The sequence below is a fragment of the Lonchura striata genome, chromosome 2 (genome assembly GCF_050655825.1).
Source record: "Lonchura striata isolate lonStrDom1 chromosome 2, ASM5065582v1, whole genome shotgun sequence".
NCBI classification, from domain to species: Eukaryota; Metazoa; Chordata; class Aves; order Passeriformes; family Estrildidae; genus Lonchura; species Lonchura striata.
In genome coordinates this window covers 64463539-64482762 of record NC_140704.1, presented here as the reverse complement: position 1 = coordinate 64482762, position 19224 = coordinate 64463539, and the positions used below count along the sequence as shown (strand labels likewise).

The following is a 19224-nucleotide window of genomic DNA, read 5'->3' as shown; positions in this document are numbered from 1 at the left end:
AGGGGGTGGAGTCGCCATCTCTGGAGGTGTTGAAGAACAGACTGGACGTGGCAGTCAGTGCCACGGTCCAACTGACACGGTGGTGTTGGTTCACAGACGGGATTCAGCGATCCCTAAGGTCTTCTCCCACCGAAGGGAAACCGAGGAACCCCAGGGCCGGGAAACGCCCCCGCCGCCCCGCCGGGGTGGGCAAAGCGGCGGCTCCGCCCGCTCCGCCCCTCACGGCCGCTCCATGCGGCCGGGGACGTGCAGGCGCCACTGCGCACGCGCCGTCCGCGACCCCACTGCTCCTCCCTCCCCTCCCGAACGGCTGAACGCGCCGCCTCTCTTGGCTTCTCATTGGCTGGCCGTCCCTTTCGGGCCAATGGCAATGGCGCTTCCTTCGGCGGCGCCCTGGCGCTGTCCGCCAATGGGGCGAGCGGTTGTTGCCGCCCTCCGTCCCTGTCCGCGTGTCCCGCCGCGCAAGATGGCGGCGGCGGTGCGGGGCGCGGAGGAGCTGGAGCTGCTGGAGCGGCTGCTGGGGCTGCCGGGCGGGAACAAGTACGGCGTCCAGGGGGAGCGGAAGGTGAAGGGAGCGAGGAGGGGCCTGGAGCGGGTGGCGGTGGCGACGCGCGGGGGAGGGCGGGCATCCTCTGGTCTCCTTTCCCCAGTGGCTGCTTCCCTCCGAGCTTCCATTCCCGCCTCCCTGGCAGTTCCCCTCAGCCACCGATGTGACCGTGGCTGCGGCCCCCCCAGGTACCAGAGCAGCCAACGTCTCCGTGAGCGGGATCTCACCTGTGCTCCCTCCTCCACATATGTTGTGGCTGTTGTAGGGCCTCGCTGCCTGCGAGCCTGTACCTTCTGGAAACTCCTTCGCTCTGCTTGTGGGATGGATCATCATGTGTCATGGAAGGGATTTCGGCTTTTTTTATACTTGTTCTTTCAGCACTTTACATTCCCTATGCCTGTGCGAGTTGCGTCGTGCTATTTTGATTAAATTACATGGGAAGAAAAAGGTGCTGTTTTAATAATCGGAAAATGCCTGCGTCGAGGACGTGTTGCTCTTAAACATTATATTCTTTTAAAGCACTCCTACCTGACATGAGGTTCTAGTGGGGTGGGAGCCTGCAGTGAGAGGGCCAGAAGAAATGGCCTAAACTGAGACACGTGAGATTCAGATTAGGTATTAGGAAATGTTTTTCCCTCGTGGTGCTCAGGCATTGGAATAGGTTGCCCAGGGAGGTGGTGGAGAATCCGTGTCTGGAAACGTTTAAGAGCGGTCTGAATGTGGCACTGGGCGGTGATTTAGGGGTTTAGTGTTGCAGTGGCAGTGCTGCGTGGATGCTGGACTGGATGCTCTTAAAGGTCCTTCCAAACTTTGATGATTCTATGGTCCTAGATGTCTTAGTGTTTCAAAGTTTATACTGAAACATTAGGTTTCATGGTTTAAGAGGCACCTAAGGCATGAAAAATGCAATTTGGAGTTGGCAGTGTCACAAATTTTTGACACCTTTGTTTGATCCTCCCTCCTGGAAAAGGTTGGTTGAGAAATGAAGCAGTTGTCTCAAGTTTTGGGGTTTTTTTAATTGACAGAATTTTTTAATTGACTGAATATCGATGTGTGTTCTTCAGTTGCAAAAACTGCCTTCATTATTTTTAAGCCCAGCTGGTATTTTAGTGCTATTACCATAAAGTATAATGTTGAAAAATCCAAGTAACTAGGTCTCTGTGTAGTTTTCCTGGCTGGATGTTCAATGGAAAAAAAAACTTGATAGTAGTGAAAGACTCTTGATGCAAGTACAAAAATAATATTATGCTTTCAGCTTGCACCTTAGATTAAATAAATCTGGACATAAACAGACTGCACTGTGCAGTCATATACTTTGAGTGTTGCATTTTAATCAGTTTCTTTCATTTGATGTCATAAATGCCTGAATGGGCTTCAGCCTGTTGCAGTGAGTTCAGTTCACTCACTTCATTTCTTGAGGTGTTGGTCCAGATTCCTTTCCCAGGGTTGAACACATGCTGCTGTTACTCACAAAGACGTCATGGCTAAAGCTGAAGGTTGTGTTGTCCTGCTGGTCCCAATGAGCTCCTGGCTGCTGTTTGGGGTGTTTTGGAATGGTGCAGTATGTAGGAGTAAGCTTTTCAGGAGGTTTGGTTAGTGCAGCCTGCTTGCTCAGAGAGAAGTTGGATGCTACTGACTTCACAGTCTTAAGTCAGAGTCCTGAATTGGGAAATGAGTTAGAAGTCAGTTATTATTAAGATTTCTGCCAGTGTCAGAACGCACAATTTCTGCCTCATATTGGCAGAATTTGCTTAATTGGAGCTAAAAGTGTCCTGATTTGTTCTTGTTCTTCTGTAAGTATTGAAAATAAAACACCCCAAAGAACAAAAAGTGAACAAAAACCTGGTTTTGATGGCACCACCTTTACCTGAATGCTTCTGTGTTCTGAGGGAGCCTAAAAAAACCAATAGCCATTCATTCCCCTTGTGTTTCCACTTCCAGGTTCCTGTTCTCCAAAGCAACAGTGGCCCTGGGCTAACGGGGCTGATGACCATCGCTGCCCACCTGGTCAGGCAGGCTAGGAAAGACCAGCTGCTGGGAAGCACTGCCGAGGAGAAGGCTGTGGTGCAGCAGTGGCTGGAATACAGGGTGACCCGGGTAAATGGAGGCTCCAGTAAGGAAGATACTAGGACAATTCTGAAGGTAAGGAGAGCTTAATTACCTTTCCACAGAATTTGGGAGTGACTGGACCTTGAAAATTACAGGGCTGATGTGTGTACGAGCATCCAATTAATAAAATTTAACAAATACTAAGGGTTTGACAGTATCACTAAGTATTGGCTTTTGCTGCTTTTCACTTTTGTTGACAAAAATACCCAACAACCTGAAACAGCAAAACAGCTAAAACTGTAGCATATGTGAAGCAGAGCTCTTGCAGCACCCAGTGGCTTGTAAATTGTGAAGGGTGTTCCCCACAGTTTAGAGACTGTTCAGCTGCCTGTGTGAGGTGCCAGTTTCTTACTATCTTCATAAACCCGTGGTTATAAGCAAGTTGGTGTTGTGTTCCAGGATAGCACTTCTCTGTTTTTAGAGCTATTCTTAATGATGTGGCAATTATGGGATACAAGCCATGCTTGATGCTGTGGTAATTGGTATTGATGCTAAAAGGAGGTACTGGACAGAATTGTGTATGAAAACTGAACTCATAAAGGATCCTCTACATTGTCCTTAACATTGAGCTACTTTGTGTGGAGTCCTTGGTCTGCTGTTATTAAACTTTTATTGTAGGCTGAAGCTTACTTCCTCTTAAACAGGTGGAAGCAGAAAAGAATATTGAGAGTCCCCCTTGTTGTTTGAGCAGCCAGATGACAAGGAGCCAATAGCAAAACGTACTCTATTTTCCTTACTTCTTGCAACTGGTAAAAAGTATTTTTGCAGTCTTGTGAGAACAACTTGAAGAGAAAATTTGCTTTGCAATGTTAAGCACTGTTTATAAACTGTGTATAAAAGGGCAGTGAAATTTGATCAATTTTTCAAGTGTTTGTTTTTTCTCTCTTTAAAAGTATGTTTTAGATGGAGAGTTCTATTGGTCAGTGCTGCCAGTGAGTCTGAGTTTAGAAATTTGAGAGCTGCAAGGTTGACTCTACTTGAAGCTGACAGAGTCCTAATAACTTCTGGCTCTGGCAAGGTGTGCAGAAACCAGAGATAAACCGAAGCAGTATTAACACTGTTGCTTAAAATAAAGGAAAATGCATCTTAAAGTGATACAAAGCAACTCTTTGTTACTCTTCGAGCTGATAGCCCTCTTGGTCTTGAGGCCTATGGAGCCTGTATTTACCTACCAACTTGGTGAAAATCCTGACAAACCATTTCATTCACATGAACCCCAAATAATCAGAGTTATCTTGGTTTCATTGTATCTGGGGGCTATCTTCTATTGGTCAATCATGAGTTAGTTCACATTTCTTCTCTTTTTGTAACATACCTGCTCTTTACTTTCTATGTGTAAATGCTATCAAAACCTTCACAGTCATGGTTACTCTACAGATACAGCATGAAAACTGTCAATCCTTTAGGATTTTTAGAACTTGATTAAAGGAGGCACTGACTAATCAGGGTTTAACTTCAGGTTTAGCTGTGGTATAACAAGCTGACCCATGGAGGTCCCTGTCTAAACTTTTATGACAAGGGTCACAGAGTTTCAGTCATTCTTTGAACAAACTTGAAACTTGTGATGCTTTTTGTTCTCCTAAACTGTGAGAAAACCATATGAGAACAAATAATTAATTTCCATTTACCTCTTGCCTTTTATAAAAACCAAAAGGAAGTTTTCTGTCTTGTTATAACAAAATTCATCTGCTCAGGATGGTTTTAGGGACGATACCTGCAGTGTTAGCACATACATGTGAGTATTTGCAGAACTGCATTGGAACATTAAAACCAGATGCAGAGATACAGTTTCTTGCTGGAGCTGGGATCCCTTTCCATCTTTGGCCTTAGTGACACTGGTTGTCTAGAAAAGACAATATGCCAAAATACAAATATGTAGATATATTAAGTGTTTCCAAGCAACGTAAAATTTCCTTACTGAGAAACAATCAGTGTTACTTTAGAGAGAATCTCTGCCTTTAAGCGCATTTACAAATTTTTCTGTGGATTTTTTTTTTAAGTGTTGAATTACCAGAATTTATTTTAACACAAGGCTGCTGTGGAATTGTTTCAGCACTAATAATTTCATAGTATAGCAATTAAGAGTTGGGGTTTTTTTTTTTTTTTTTGTAATTTGTTCTCTTGCCACCATGATTAATCAGAAAAGGGGCAGCCTACCATTAAAGTATACTGTGCCAAAAGGGAGTATGGGTGAAAAAAAAAGAAGAACTAAAATAGGGAGGGAAGTCTGAGGCTGCAGTTTTACAACGTGTCTGGAATACACAATGGCAGTCTTGGGACGGTTGCAGCCTAGAGCCACAATTTATAATAAGCTACGCCAAAAACAGTTCAGTAACTTCTGCTATAAACTTTAGGCTGCCTCTATTTAACCCTTAACTGATGTAGTTCTACAAAATGTCAGTAAATAACTTGTTTCATGTTTGCTAATTTGAATGGGGAGGATTTTCTGTTTGCTTTATGAAAATAGATTGTTGAATTATTCTTACTAATGTGTTGCCTAAAGCTGTTACTTGGCAGGAAAATTTTGGTGAAACAGACCATCTCAACCAGGGTTTTCATATTCATCCAGAGCAAATGCCACAATGTTCAGAATGGACCAATAAAAGGCTTGTTGAGTTTTGTCTAATTTTGATTTGTGCTTCTGTACTTGACAAAATAAATGGGAGCAGTACTTTTGCTCCAAATCTGTTTCTCAGTAGATCCATAGGAATGATGAATGTCAATAGCAGTGATAGCATAATATACAATGCCTTATATTAACTTTCTTTTCCACTGGCTAGAAGGGTATAATCTTTTATTTCTTTGATGCTTAGTGGCAAATTAAGCTGCATAGGAAAAAAAAAATTCTGAAACTTTCTGAGTTGTCATGCAGGACAACAAGTGTGTTTTCTGTTCCTCTGTGCCATCAAATGTCTACTTAGGTGTTAGTGAATTCTGTTCAGGAGATTTTAATGTCTCTGCCATATCAATTTTAGGTATTTTAAACCTGAGGATTCTTTCCCTTTCACACCCTTATTCTGAAACCTCTGACAAATAACTGGTAGCTTGTTAAATTCACATAAAAGCATCCACATGAATGTAGAAACTTCTGGTCTCTGAAGGATAATAACTAAGAGTCTTTGTGTACTACTTTCAGTGTCTCATAGAGAGCAATGTTCCATGATTTCAATTAGCTTTATCCCAATCTCCTGTACTGTCTGGCTTTAATAATGAAATCCAAATAGAAATCTGAATAAGAGAGCTTCAATTTCTATTTAATGTGCTTGCTTGAAAAATTACTGTTTCCACAGGTACAAAAGCCAGTTAATCCATGCTCTGTTCATGCCATTAATCCACAGTTCTGTACACTGCTTTTGCATACTTACAGGTTTAAAGGTTGAATTTTTATTATTGCAGCAATATTTGTTGATTATTTTTCTTCTTTTACAGGAAACTCAGTAATACAATATTCTTCCAGACCAGGTTTAGCTCATAGTTTGCCAGTTAGAGAGAAGAGTCTTGCATGAGAATTAAAAACACGTCTATGTATCAAAAGTATAGTTTTGCTTTTCTTGGATGTGGCTGCAGAAACCCTTTATTGGGTTCTGAATTGTCAGGGACTTTCCTGAAACATTTGGGAGTGCTCAGCTTTTTGTCTTTGCATGGTGCCAGAGATAAAAGCATTTAGGGCATAAATGACCTTGAGAATCTTGCTGACTGAAAGGACGGGAAGTCTGTGTGTAAGGGAAGCACATACACCAGCAGGGTGTCGTGGGCAAAACATCCAGAACAAAATCAGGAGGTCCATTGGAAGTTCCTGAGTTGTCCTAAGAAGCAACTGTTCGTATCAGAGCCACTGTCACAGCTGGCAGTGACTGGCAGGGATTCAGCAGCCTGAGCAGATTAAATGGATTAGGGGCCATTGGATTGCATATTTAACAGGCAGTGAGCATTGCTGGGGGTGCTCAAAATGTGCTCTGAATGGGATGTGTTGAGCTGTTGCTAGATAGAGGCTGTAAATAGGATTTTTTTTTTCCACATAGAACAAGCAAATGGAAATCCATCAGTTAGTCCATAAATAATGCAACAACTCTTTCTGTTGCTTTTCTCCCCCTCATATCCAAAAATGGTATTTGAATTGCTGCAGTTGTTCAGTGTATGCAGTTTTAATGCGTTGTAATGCAGCTATGCCTTAAATACCTGTCTGAAATTTGAGAGTTTCCCAAGGAAATGCAACAGTAAGTTTATATAGTTACAAGCAACTTCGAGGACTCTCTTCGTCTTTTAATCCTGGGTTTGTATATAGGAATTCATTTAAGTAACGGTGTTCAGTACATGAAAGACAAATTATTCAGATGGCAGCCAGCAGGCCTGAATTTCCTGCATGTGATAGAAATTTTATAGAGTTTTGTGTTCATATTTTCATTAATCTCTCCAGGACTGGAACACTATTTCACTTTAATACTGTGATCACTTGAGCAAACTTGGCTTTCAGGAATTTTAGCACATTTGGCTATTAGCCAGTAATATAATCATCCATGGGATGCATAACCCATGAGGCAAGATTATCTAAATGTGCCTAATGCACATGAAAAAAATATGGTGTTTCTGAATTAGTGTGACTTGCAGAATGAAATCAGAATATCTGTTTATATTTTAGGGGAGGAAAGTACATGTTCAAAACCAGAATTGTAAACTAATGCTAATTTATACAAGACTAAACCATTCTTGTCAAATTTAATTTGCTCAGTTAACTGACTTCATAAAATTTGATGAACCAGAATAAATAATTGTTCATGCTGTAGTGGCTTACCTTGCCTTTAAAGTTTTAGGATTTTTTTATTGATGACTATTTTGAGTGTACACATGCAATATAAAACTCAGAATTAGCTGAGTAATGCTGTAATTTCTTTGATGAAGAAGTCCAAAATTTTCAGCAGGGAAGTAAGTGTGGTGATGCTACCTTCAGAGATAATGAGCTTTTTGCTTTACAAAATCCTGATTCCATAGCCTAAGCCAAGAAGAGCAGGGGAGGAGGGGGAAAAGATATCATTTCAGTGGTGATAGTTTTCACTACAATGCATGTGGAATTTCTGATTAATTGAAATGAAAAATGCTAGTCAGAAAATTTGTTTCAAAACAGGTTTTTGTTGTTTTGGGTTTTTTTCCCAATAAAGCTGCTCTTTAGATTGGGGTTTGTTCTTCTTAACACTGGATTTGCCTTTGTGTTGAGTGTAGAAAATTCCACAGAACTGTAGTTACATGTTTGAGGTAATTTGAGCACCCACGAACATGAACAAAGCAGTACACCATTCTAAAGAAAAGAAGCTACATAGCCAGGGGCAGTTGACCTTACAGAATTTTAACTATGCAGGGGTTAATATGTTTCCCTGATTTGTTCTAATAAAAGAAATCAAAGCAGACATGGGGATGTTCAAATATTACAGAAGTACAGGAGTCCTGTCATGAAGAGGTTATCAAAGAATAGTGAGGTGGCTTAATGGAGTCGAACTTGTCAAAAGCAAATGCACTGTTAGATGTCTTAAAAGTCTTAACATTCTAGTTTTGTGTTTTGATCTTGGTTTATTTTCTATGTATGCATTATGGGAAATCACAATATCAGTAAAATTATGTAACCACAAAAAGTGCAACATGCTAAAGGCCAAATATAATTTTTAAATTGTTCACTAAGTATTAACCCCCTTCTCCTTGCCCAAGACTTGTTTTTTCAACAAAATGGCTGAAAATGAAATGTGCTCTAATTGAGAATGAAAAATTAAAATTTTTGAAAATGTTAGTTACATTTAAGCTGCTTACCTCTGTTTCTGGGGCAGGGGAAGGGAGTGGCTTAAACCACATTGTGTGCTTCTTTTTTTTCCTTCAAATACAGGGAGTTTCCAAATCCAAGGGAAATCTGGGAAACTGTTTTTGTAGGTGTCTGAAAATAATACTGTAAAACTAAAGCTAGCTTATGCTGGAGGTTAAGGTAGGTAATTGTGTTGTTATATATCTTTAGAAAAAAAAAGGGGGCAGAGAGGTGTATAAATTGGATGAAAAGTAGGTAGGATTTGGAGACAAGGAAGGATAAGTAAAGAGATAGAGCTGATGTGTGATGCCTCTGTCCTCAGAGCTGATAAACTTGGGCAACAGTGAGCCTGTCAGCTTCTTGTTTTCTGGTAGAGAATAGCTGCATACAAAAAGCCATGGAGATGAGTCTTTCTGTTAATACACGTTTGAAATAATTATTTACTGAACCTGAATGGAAACCTTTTACTACCCACCCTCATAGCCTCTGATCTGGAACAGTTGAGAGGTGATCTTAAAATGCTGGGAATTCTCTCTTCCTACTTGGATGGCAGCTGAATTGACAATATCAGTCACAAAGAATTGCTAGCAGTAACTTCATCATTAATAAAAGCAGCTGTCAAGTGATAGCAGCTGATGGGTGCCGAGATACCAGCATCAAGCTTGAAACACCTTGTCTCCCACCCCACTATTCTGTGTGTTTCCCTGGTTCTTAGGCATTTGGAGTTCCAGAACCTTGCTGACCAGCTGCACGGAGTCCTGGAGGACAGGCATAGCTGCTGCTGGAAGAACAGTATGCTGTCCTTTTATCATAGGACTGCATTTTCTAGTAATCAGATGTTAAACATTTGAAACTGCACTCATAATAAATATACAACTCTAATTTTTGAATTGAGTAATTGGAAGCCAAGAAAAGACAGACTTGAAAGTATTTCTGTGGAGTCAGCTTAAAATAATTTACATTTGCATGTACAAAAATTTTGCTACATATAAAGTGCTTTGTTTACAGATCTGCATTTAAATTTTACCTAAATCTCACTGTCAAAGAATGATATTTTATTATCTTGTCACTTACTTTCTATAATTTTTTTCTTTTATTTATTTTTGTTTGCAGAGTTGGGATAACTTAAAACTGGTGTTTATTTATATGCATGGTCTCCAGAGGAAATTTCTATTATTTTTAACAATTGCATTAATATATCGTTTCACAAAGCCCATACTACAGCAGTATAATAATTTCTTTCTTTTTAGGATCTTAACATGCACCTTGAAGATAAAGTCTACCTTGCAGGAAACATTTTTACCTTAGCAGACATTTTGATGTATTATGGATTGCATCATATCATGGTAAGCATTACTTGCATCATTTTTGTATGTACAGCTATCATAATTGTTACTTATCTAAAGAACATTTTATTGTTGTAGAAGTTAACTTACTGAACAGAACAGAGGAAAATAGAACTTGTTTTTAAGTTTTCCATTTTATTCTTGAATATCTAGCTATGGATCTGTCAAAAGATCTGTAGTGTCAGAATGCTTTGGTTTCATCTGCAAAATATAGAAAGGGTGATACCTATTCCTGTGTTTCTGTGATTGAGGACTCTTGCCTTTTCAAGTCTGAAACATCAGTGAACTACAGTCACATAAGTACATGAGCAAATAGATAGATGAGGCTGAAAGGATGTGTCAGAACTGAAAGTATTAACTTAGTTAATATTAGAGAAATACAAATGCATGTAAATTAAGCTCCTTAAAACGTATAAAAAAGTTTGAGCCATAACAAGTTGTCATTTGTGTTTCCAGACTTAAGTGATAAGGCTTGATAAGGTACATAATATGAAAATAACATGGGGAGCTGGTGCTTAGGAGGAGAAGGAAAATATACGCCCACACCAAAAATAAATTTGTTGTGAGTGGGGGAGATGTTAAGCTTATTTGTAGTCAGCTCAGGCTACTATGAAGTGCACCTTCAGTTCTGAACCCCAAGTGTTAATTTAAAGATAAAGCAGTAGATGCTATTTGCATTTTGGTGGCTGGAATGTGTTTGTAAATGAGCCATTATCATTCTTTGGAGTGGGAGGAAACCAAAGGACTCACATAAAAAAGTCTATTCGATTCTTGAGAAAAGATGAAATCAGTCAGTTTTGCATTAGAAAATTGAGAGGGGGAGTGAGGATAATTAGAAGGAGATGCCTCTGACAAATGCATGTGTGTCTGAGAATTGAATTCAATCAACTGGGTGAATGGTTACTTTTGTACAATTAAAAGTAGAGCTCTGGGAGAAGTGTAGAAGAATCCATTTCAAAATGGAAGCAGAGGGGAGGGGCAATCAAGTAGTGAAATTCTACCAGAAATGAAAGCAGACTTATGTATCTGTATCTTGACTCTCCAGGAGTAAAAGTTCAAATAAGTGTCAAGCAGAGGAGAGGGAAGCTTCAGTTCAAAAGGTTTTTGAAAACATGCTAGAGTAAGTCATGTAGAATTAATTCTGTTAAATAATATTTACCTTGTGAAATATCTTAAGCAGTAGATGTGTTGATTACAGTGTCAGAATAGGTTACCTTTCACATATGATATGCAGACTTAAAAACGACTATAAGTATTTTCTAAAACTAAGATTGTATATTCTGTAAGAGAGTACAAGTTCAAATGAGACTTTTTTAAAAAAAAACTTGGCAGGGGAAAAGCCAAACATATTTTAAATTTAGAGTTTGCTCTAGAGTAGACCACCTAATCAAGATGAAAAGATACAAGTTATTGCTTTGGGAAATAGAACAGATGGTAAAAACAAATGACTTGGTGCTCCTGGGTGCCTGTAACCATCCAGACACTACTTGGGACAAGTTTATAGTACAGCATCTGTTTCTGAAATGTTTGATTTTATCAAAGGTAATTTTCTGAATCAGAAAGGTATAAAGGGCAAGCAACAGGGTGACTGTTCTAAATAAATATGAAAATCTAGGAGCTACTAACTAGGAATTACATGTATTGTGAAGGCTTCAGAATTGATAAACATACAGAGGCAGGATCTTCAACTGTAGAATCTTGTGATTTTATGTTTTTTAATGTCTTAATTATTTTTATTTTTCTTGTAATCGGAAGAGGGTATGTCCAGAGCTGATGCTCACCCTAAGTTTTATGGGAGAGGCAGGGAAAGCTGCTATATCTCATGTGATGTACTTCAGAGAAGCAATTTGTCATATCCACCATTGCTTCAGCTAAGCCTTGTGCAAGATACCAACATGTCTCCTATGATGCTTTAAGAAAGGAGGTAGAAATGGGAGACGTGGGGCATAGGGCATACCCACAGATCTTGATGTCCATCAAGTTGTCTAGAAAATTGATTTGAAAACATCACTGGTAGTACCTTAAAGGTTAATCTCTGCTTTTGATAGACTAAAAACTACATGCTAGCTCAGATATTAGTGATAGGATACTGTAATTATTACTGACATATCATGGTCATTCTGAATAAGCCAAGTAGTAAAACTTTAAAACCCTTCTGATTCACATTTCCTTTGAAAAGTTTTTAAGACCAACCATTCCTATAGCTCAGTTCCTCATCAGTGATATCTTGGTTTGTCTGAGTACAGATTGTGCATCTTTATATTGATTCCCCCCTCCCATCTTCATTTTGCCCTTCCCATTATCCAGGAGGGGTTCTGGAGTCTGGTTCTTCACTGTCCAGGCTCATCCATTTGAACTGACAGTTTGTTTACTGAACAGCAGCAACTCTTAATTTTGTGGTTGTGTGCCTGCCTTTCATTCTCTTTGTCCCTTCTAGTTATCCTAATAAACACAGTTGTGCAATGTGTTTAAAAATCCATATTGTGGGAAAATAATTACTATTTCAATCAGTGAGAATCAGATTCACAGGTCGTGTTTCAGGGATTTTGCAGATAGAATCTTTTTTGGGTCTTTTAATTAGAAATACACACTCATAGTAAGAAGGCAGGAACTAAATAGTACACACTGTTCTGCATCATGATACAGGTTACAAACACCCAAAAAATGCAATGCTTGGTACTGCATTTTCAGTTAGTGTGATCTACATTGTCATATATAATTGATGTCTCTGTGTATGTAACATGAATATTGTTGTCTTATAGACACTTCAATTCCAGATATACATGTGTGGATAAATATGAACAATAAAGTTCTACTAGGTTAAAGCATAGATTGCCTAAGCTAACCTCAAGCAATGCATCTAAATTCATGTTTTTTTCTGCAATCAGTAAGCATTAAATTCCCCTTGTAGTAATGAACTTATTTTCTAATTTGGGGGATTTTTTAGGGTTTTTTTGTTTTGTTTTGTTTTTTAAGTTTCAGATGCCTTAATTCATAAATATTTTTGACCAGCTCTTTTGACTAAAACCAGTCAAGTTTTATTTCAAGATAAATAATCAATATGATGATTGATCTGCTTTTATACTTCAAAAATGTTGTCAGAACCAAGGAAGTGGTCTTGAATCTATCTGTCTGACTTGAAAATTTCTTTAATAAGGTCTGGAAAATTACTTATGGGTGAAGTTTATATCTGCACATGGAAGACGTCTCAGTCAAAACTTTGGTGTCAAACCCAATATGATCAAGTACAAAACAAACTAAGTAGTTGTCCTTGAGTCAGAACCACTGATATTGAACTGTAATGAGACTACAATAGTAATTTATTTTTGAGTTATTATTTTCATAAGGACTATTTCCTGTAATAAACAGATTGCCATGACTTTTTGTTAATATTTGCTGAATTGTTGCTTATTTTAGTACTGAGGTAAATGCTTTTCTTCTAAGCAATGATATTAAAATTGTTTTTCAACTGAATTGCAAAATAAGCAGTTTTAACCTCAAAAAAAAAAAAAGATGTAATTTTAAGCTTATTCTTTTAACAGCAGAAAATTAGATAAAACTATGTGAAGGCACATGTATGAAATTAAATATACCATCCAGCTGTTGGGTTTTTTCTCTTTCTGCCATATTTAAAGATTGAGTTTAAAAAGTCAGATAGTATCTATGCTTTTCTTGGTGCTGAAGAGGTTCATATGTAGGCAGGTATTTTTAGATTTTCCATGACCTGCAGGTTGTGGGAATGGGGCTTTATGCCTGCATCCCCAATGCTACAGAAAGAAAATATAATTAAAGTTTGTGTATTTTTAGCCCTTTCAGAAACTCTTTGAGTTGCATTGTATGATAACCACCTTAGTGAGCTTTGGCTTTGTGGTGGAAGAAAAAGCCTTTTTTTTTTTTTTTATGACATGGAAAAAAAAAAGCCTGTCAAATTAAGTGTCTCCTTCTTTGCTATTAAAATAATTGCTTTAATAGCAAATAATTATTTTAACAGCAGAACAGCAGCCTTTCTTAACTTGGGGGAATTATCTAATTTAATGAGAAAGAACAGAAAATACCCATCTAACAAAATGTTGTAAAAAATGCCATGGAAGTGATCTCTAAACAATTAACCTAAGAGTTATGTTCCGAGTAAAAAGTAGAGCATGCCGCAAAGTGCTTTTTAATATATTTCACTGATAGAGTACATTATGTAAATAAGTAAAAATATCTTGCTTGTTGTGCCTAGAGTACAAAAAGGGGTCTTATTATTAGCATAGCTGTCTGTTTTGCCCTTCAGATGTTTTTTCACTGTGCTAACAGAATGAAAGAGGACTAGTTTTCCAGACTTCTGTTTTTTATTTACATTGGAGAAACATGAAGATCAAGAATTTTCAGTAAAAGATTATGGGAAGGAAATACTGTATCTGCTGCAAAATCTAAAATTTAGCTCAGCTTTTCCATAACCAGGTGCTTATCCATTGAAGAATTTGAAAAAGATTATTGTGAACTCAAGGAACTTAAAGTTTCAGTATTTTAGTATTTGCTCATACTTAAATACCTTTCTTCACTTCCAGTAGTTTTAGATTGCTTTAGAGCACACACATTGTTCTTTTCATGAACTCTGTTACTTTGTAGATGATCCCCCCCAGCTTCATATCAAGCATCAGCATCCAGCTACCATTAATTATAACACACTGCAGGTGATGAAAACCATCTTTCCCTAAATGGTACTGCTTTTTTTTTTCGGTCCTGAATATTCTGCACTTCCAGAAACTCAGGCAGTTTCTGAAACAGTGTTATATTACCACAGCTTCCACTTTTAATTTGTAATGCCTTTAAAAATTCTAGGCTTTCTTTCTCCCTCTTTTTTAGTGCTGTTCTGGTTAGTGCTATTCACTTGGTTAATTGCCAATAACTCTCTTATATTTCTAGATCTGCAAAATATGTGGCTGTTTTTTATGGTTTTTCTGTGCATTTCTCTCAGACTGTACAACTGTTGGAACAATGTTTACATTTCCATGCCAGCAGCAAGAAGAGCAGATTTTCTCATATTGCCTGAACTGGAGTTCATAGCAGTACAAAATTGCAGAAGGAAGTACATCTGTAGAGCAGTGCTTGTATTCTGGCAGGTACATTCCCTAAGAAGAGCAGCTTTCTAGGGTTTAGGAGCAGCTGCAAGATCCCTTGCCTTTTGGTTACTGCCACAGTAACTATGCTCTTAACTTCCCATTAATTGCGCTTTAATGCTATGTTCCATTGCTTTAGAATTCCCTTCTGCAAGTCCTTGAAATTCTTTTCTGTCAGTATTTTTCCACTGGTTCATCTTCTACTATATATCCTTACATTCTTTTTGCTGCTATATGTTTAAAGCTTCCCAGTTCTAAGCCAAGTGCTGGGCTGTGTGAGAGAACAGTAAGGAGAAGCAGTAAATCTGATAGGAAACTCCTGAAATCAAAAGGGTGGTATGTCACAAGATGAAATGTAAGACAAGATGAGGGTTTAAAGAGCAGCTTTTTACTCATACACCTGAAAATCTGTAAATGAGTATGTTTAGCCCTTTCTGTAATCCAAAGTTTATTGAAACAGATGTGTTTCCAGCTTTGTGCCCAGTACCAAATTTTCAGTGAACCTGCAGTATCTACAAAATCTTGTGTTCGTAGAACAAATAGTAAGGAATACGCCATCTGTTTAGCTTTCGAGGAGATTACCCTTGATTAGCCTTAGAAATCTAAATATGAAAAATATTAGGCATGTCTAGATCACTGTTTATCTGGTAAAACTGTCCTCTGCAGACAAGCCCTTTTTCATTTCATGCTGGCATTGTCAAGATATAAGTTAAGCTTGATGGTGAATTGGTTGACTGAAAATGAAGAGAGGTGAATCGTGCACTGATTGGTTTCACTCTTGGTGAGATAGGATAGGGGAGATGATGTGAGGATCACATTTGTTCCTGATGCAGGTTCTATAGTCTGTTTGGAGGACTACCCTATTTGTAATTCAGTTGTTGTATGTCAAGGTAAGAAAAAAATATTATGGTCTAAACTGGTAAGCCAACTTGATTACAGAAAAATAAGGAGACATAAAATTGCTAATCAAGAATACTAATGCAGGTGATACAAGATGGGAATAGTTCTACAGCTGGCTTAAAAAATTCCAAAGTAATAACAGACTTCGTAGTAAAGCTTTGAGGGTGCTGCTGACCTAAATTTGAAAGACTTTTAAAGGTAGAATTTGGATCTGTAACTGTAGATAACTTTACCTAAGACAGTCTTCTTATTAAGGATAGGCTTGAAGCTCTGCATTAATCTTAGCCATATATCCTGTGACAAGAGGCTGTTGCAATAGTGTGATAGAGACTTCTTCCTGATTGATGCTGAAGCTGTTCTGTGTGATACTACTTTAAATATTTTGATGAAGTATGGGCAGCTTTCCAGTTTGTTTTACTGTTGTAATTTGAATAATGCCATTGATATCTTAATAATGTAAGCTAGCAGATCTGACCAGTTAAGTTATGCTGGTTCTTAGTAACTATTCAATTTTGAGCAATAGTCATACAAAACAATTTCCAATTAGCCTATCCAGTCCAGAAATTGCCTGGAAAAAGCTTACTCCTGTATTTAAAATGCACCTTGAAACATGAAGTAGTCACTTTGCCTATGAGGCAAGACTGTCTGCGGAATGAACATGAAAGGGTTGTGCATGTTGTGGAACTCTTCCCTGCACTGCCCTGTACTGAATGCTGACCCCATGAATATAGAGATGCATTAAATTCATGTAGGCTTTTTCCACCTCTGTCATGCACCTATATATTCCACCTCCAGGTCTGTTCCTTTGAGTAGATTAAATTTACATACATATTATGAGTTTGAGTTTTACTATGTGAAATTAGGATAGAACACTGCTGGACTGTAGTTACTTGAGTTACTTGTAGTTACAAGTTACTTGAGTTTAAATCATCGTAAAATGATCCACTTTTATTTCACTTTACCACATGTTATGAGTCTAATGATGCAGTGCCTGGTGTTACTGGTGCCTTGTATTTATTCCCCATGCAGGTGGACCTCACAGTGCAAGAAAAGGAGAAATACCTTAATGTGTCACGTTGGTTCAACCACATTCAGCATTACCCAGGTGTCCGACAGCATCTGTCTGATGTCGTCTTTATCAAGAACAGATTGTACACTAATGCTCATTAAGACAAATCTTCATGTTGTGGTGGAATGAGGTGTGGGAGTTCAGAAGTTGTACTGTCCAAAACCACTAACCTGCAAATACTGTTTTGTAAGCTTCTGTATGGGAACCAAAACTGTCAATGCCTCAAATAATACAACTGCATTGAATTGCCGTTGTTCATAAAGTGTAACTGTTGTTCAAGAATTTGAACTAAAGAATTGTTATTGTGTATCTGATTAAATGCAAAAATGGTAAAAGATGGAAAAATTTGAGTTTCAATTCACTATTTTTTTAAAAAATTAAGGTTCTTTTAATTAAACATTCAAGTGAAATTACATGATCTTTACCATCAATTATTCACTCCTTTTGCTATTTATTGAATGTTTATGTACGTCAACCAGCTTTCCTTTAATTTGTTTTCCATTGATGTTTACACTAGTTTTGTACAAGTTAAGAGATATATTGTGTGCCAAGGATGTGAAAAAGGGAACATGCAAATGTTACAAAGTATTTATGTGACCGAATAAATTATTTTAAAACTGTAGTCTTAATTTGGCTGTGAAACTTTCTAGTTTTTCTTCAGTAAAGAATATTTTAAAAGGTTAGTTCACTTCCTGCTTCATTTTGTGGTGTACTGTTTTGATAGTAAAAGTATTTCCTTTCAAAACTGGGTAGCAAAGTTAGTGTTCTTAAAGATTTTGCATGTGCCTCACTTCATTTTTTACACAAGTGCAAATGCACTTTTTCCACCCCCCAACAAAACCAATCAAAACTTAAGATAATTTGCTGCTCTGTCAAGTTCATTACCCTTGTTTAAAATGGGCTTTAAAACTAACTGCACTGTTGTTGAGTCACATATTTGGATGGGTCATTTTACTGTAGAAGGTGGTCCTCTGGTTTTTATCTGTAGTAAGTATAAAAGTGCTAACTTGAATTGGTTAATTACCTTCTGCACAATTCAGATAAAATTTATTTTAAGATACAAAAGAAATACAAAAATACTTTGATATTTTAATTGATAAATTAACTTCTGTGTTGGTTTCTTCAGCAGTGCTTAGCCGACAACTTCATTCGTACATTCTTTTATGTGCTACTTAGAAGACTCTCACCCAGTAAATGTTAAAAAAAGCTGTCTTGGATAGATGTTTGAGCATTTTGAATGTTAAAAGGCCTTAAAAAAATAAAAGTAGATAATGAGATGAGGTAATTAAAATATATCCTGACACATAATGGACAGAAGAAACTTGGATGGATAAACATAACTTGGGCAATTCCAGGCTCTAATAGGTGTTTTCTGTAGATATACATAATTTAATTCTTAATTCTTTTACTGAAGATGTACAGGTTACTTTAATTGCAAAATTTGCAGAAATTTCTCAGATTTTCTTGGGGACTTAATTTTCCACTTCTAGCTACTCTCATTCCTTGCTGTTAAAAGCTCACCTTAGGTACTTACAAAGACCTCTCTGAAATCTTGACATCTGTACAAATGTACATTAGAAACTTCATTTTCAAAGCTTTTCATATTCAACTGCCTGAGCGCTTCAGGTGTTTACTGTTATAACTTGTACTGTTAATATCCAATTTATTCAAACATTTGTTACCTAATAGTCTGTATTCAAGTGAGTTTGCTTTTTCCCCTAACGTGTGGGAGCAAGTGATGATAAGACTTATAAAAATACCTGCATTTGTACTAAATTCTGCTATAATGAACCATTTTCTGTTTCAGAAGGAGGAGCATGGGTGTGAATCATCAGTGCATTTGGTCAGGGTTTAGGGAAGTTTCACGTTCAGTCTTATGGATTTATTGTTTTTAACTATGCTTTTGCAAGTGAAATTTTTTTAAGTTCTTTAAAGCAAACGTGCAAGCCTTCATCCATGAAAATAGCTTACATTACGGCTGAGAACAATGAAATTGAGACAGAGCTAAATGTTGCTGAGAACAATACTGATATCTTTTTAGTTAGGTTGTTGTAGAGATGATACTACAAAATGTCATATTTTTTTAAATCCCAAACAGCTGCTGTTTGCAAGTATTGGGATTTCTCAGGTTGGCTACATGCTACTGCTGCAGTATCCCCTAGCCTCTTGTGCCAGTTTTATTTTCTCTGGTGTAGAACAAAAGTGCTACTTGCTGCCAAAATGTTAAAAAAAAATTCATCTAGTGGAAGGATGAAATGTTTAGAAGTGGATTAGTAATATTTAACTCCCTACTATCTAAAAGGCATTTGATTATTATCATATAGTAACTTGAGCATAATTCAATTTTCTTTCCCCTTCTTGGA

At 37.7% G+C, this 19224-nt stretch overlaps 1 protein-coding gene across 1 annotated transcript; it reads left to right on the top strand.

Moving 5' to 3' along the window:
* Positions 1-349: 349 nt before the first annotated feature.
* EEF1E1 (eukaryotic translation elongation factor 1 epsilon 1) lies at positions 350-17483 on the top strand. Its single transcript, XM_021534534.4, has 4 exons — positions 350-565; positions 2489-2689; positions 9692-9787; positions 16822-17483. The coding sequence occupies exons 1-4, from the start codon at positions 365-367 to the stop codon at positions 16960-16962; spliced, it is 639 nt and encodes a 212-aa protein (XP_021390209.4). The 5' UTR covers positions 350-364; the 3' UTR covers positions 16963-17483.
* Positions 17484-19224: the final 1741 nt, after the last annotated feature.

Coding starts and splice junctions, on each gene's coding strand:
- EEF1E1 (XM_021534534.4), top strand. CDS start 365: ATGGCAATGGCGCTTCCTTCGGCGGCGCCCTGGCGCTGTCCGCCAATG. Junction 2,690..9,691: donor ATACTAGGACAATTCTGAAG/GTAAGGAGAGCT, acceptor CTTTCTTTTTAG/GATCTTAACATGCACCTTGA. Junction 9,788..16,821: donor ATGGATTGCATCATATCATG/GTAAGCATTACT, acceptor TTCCCCATGCAG/GTGGACCTCACAGTGCAAGA.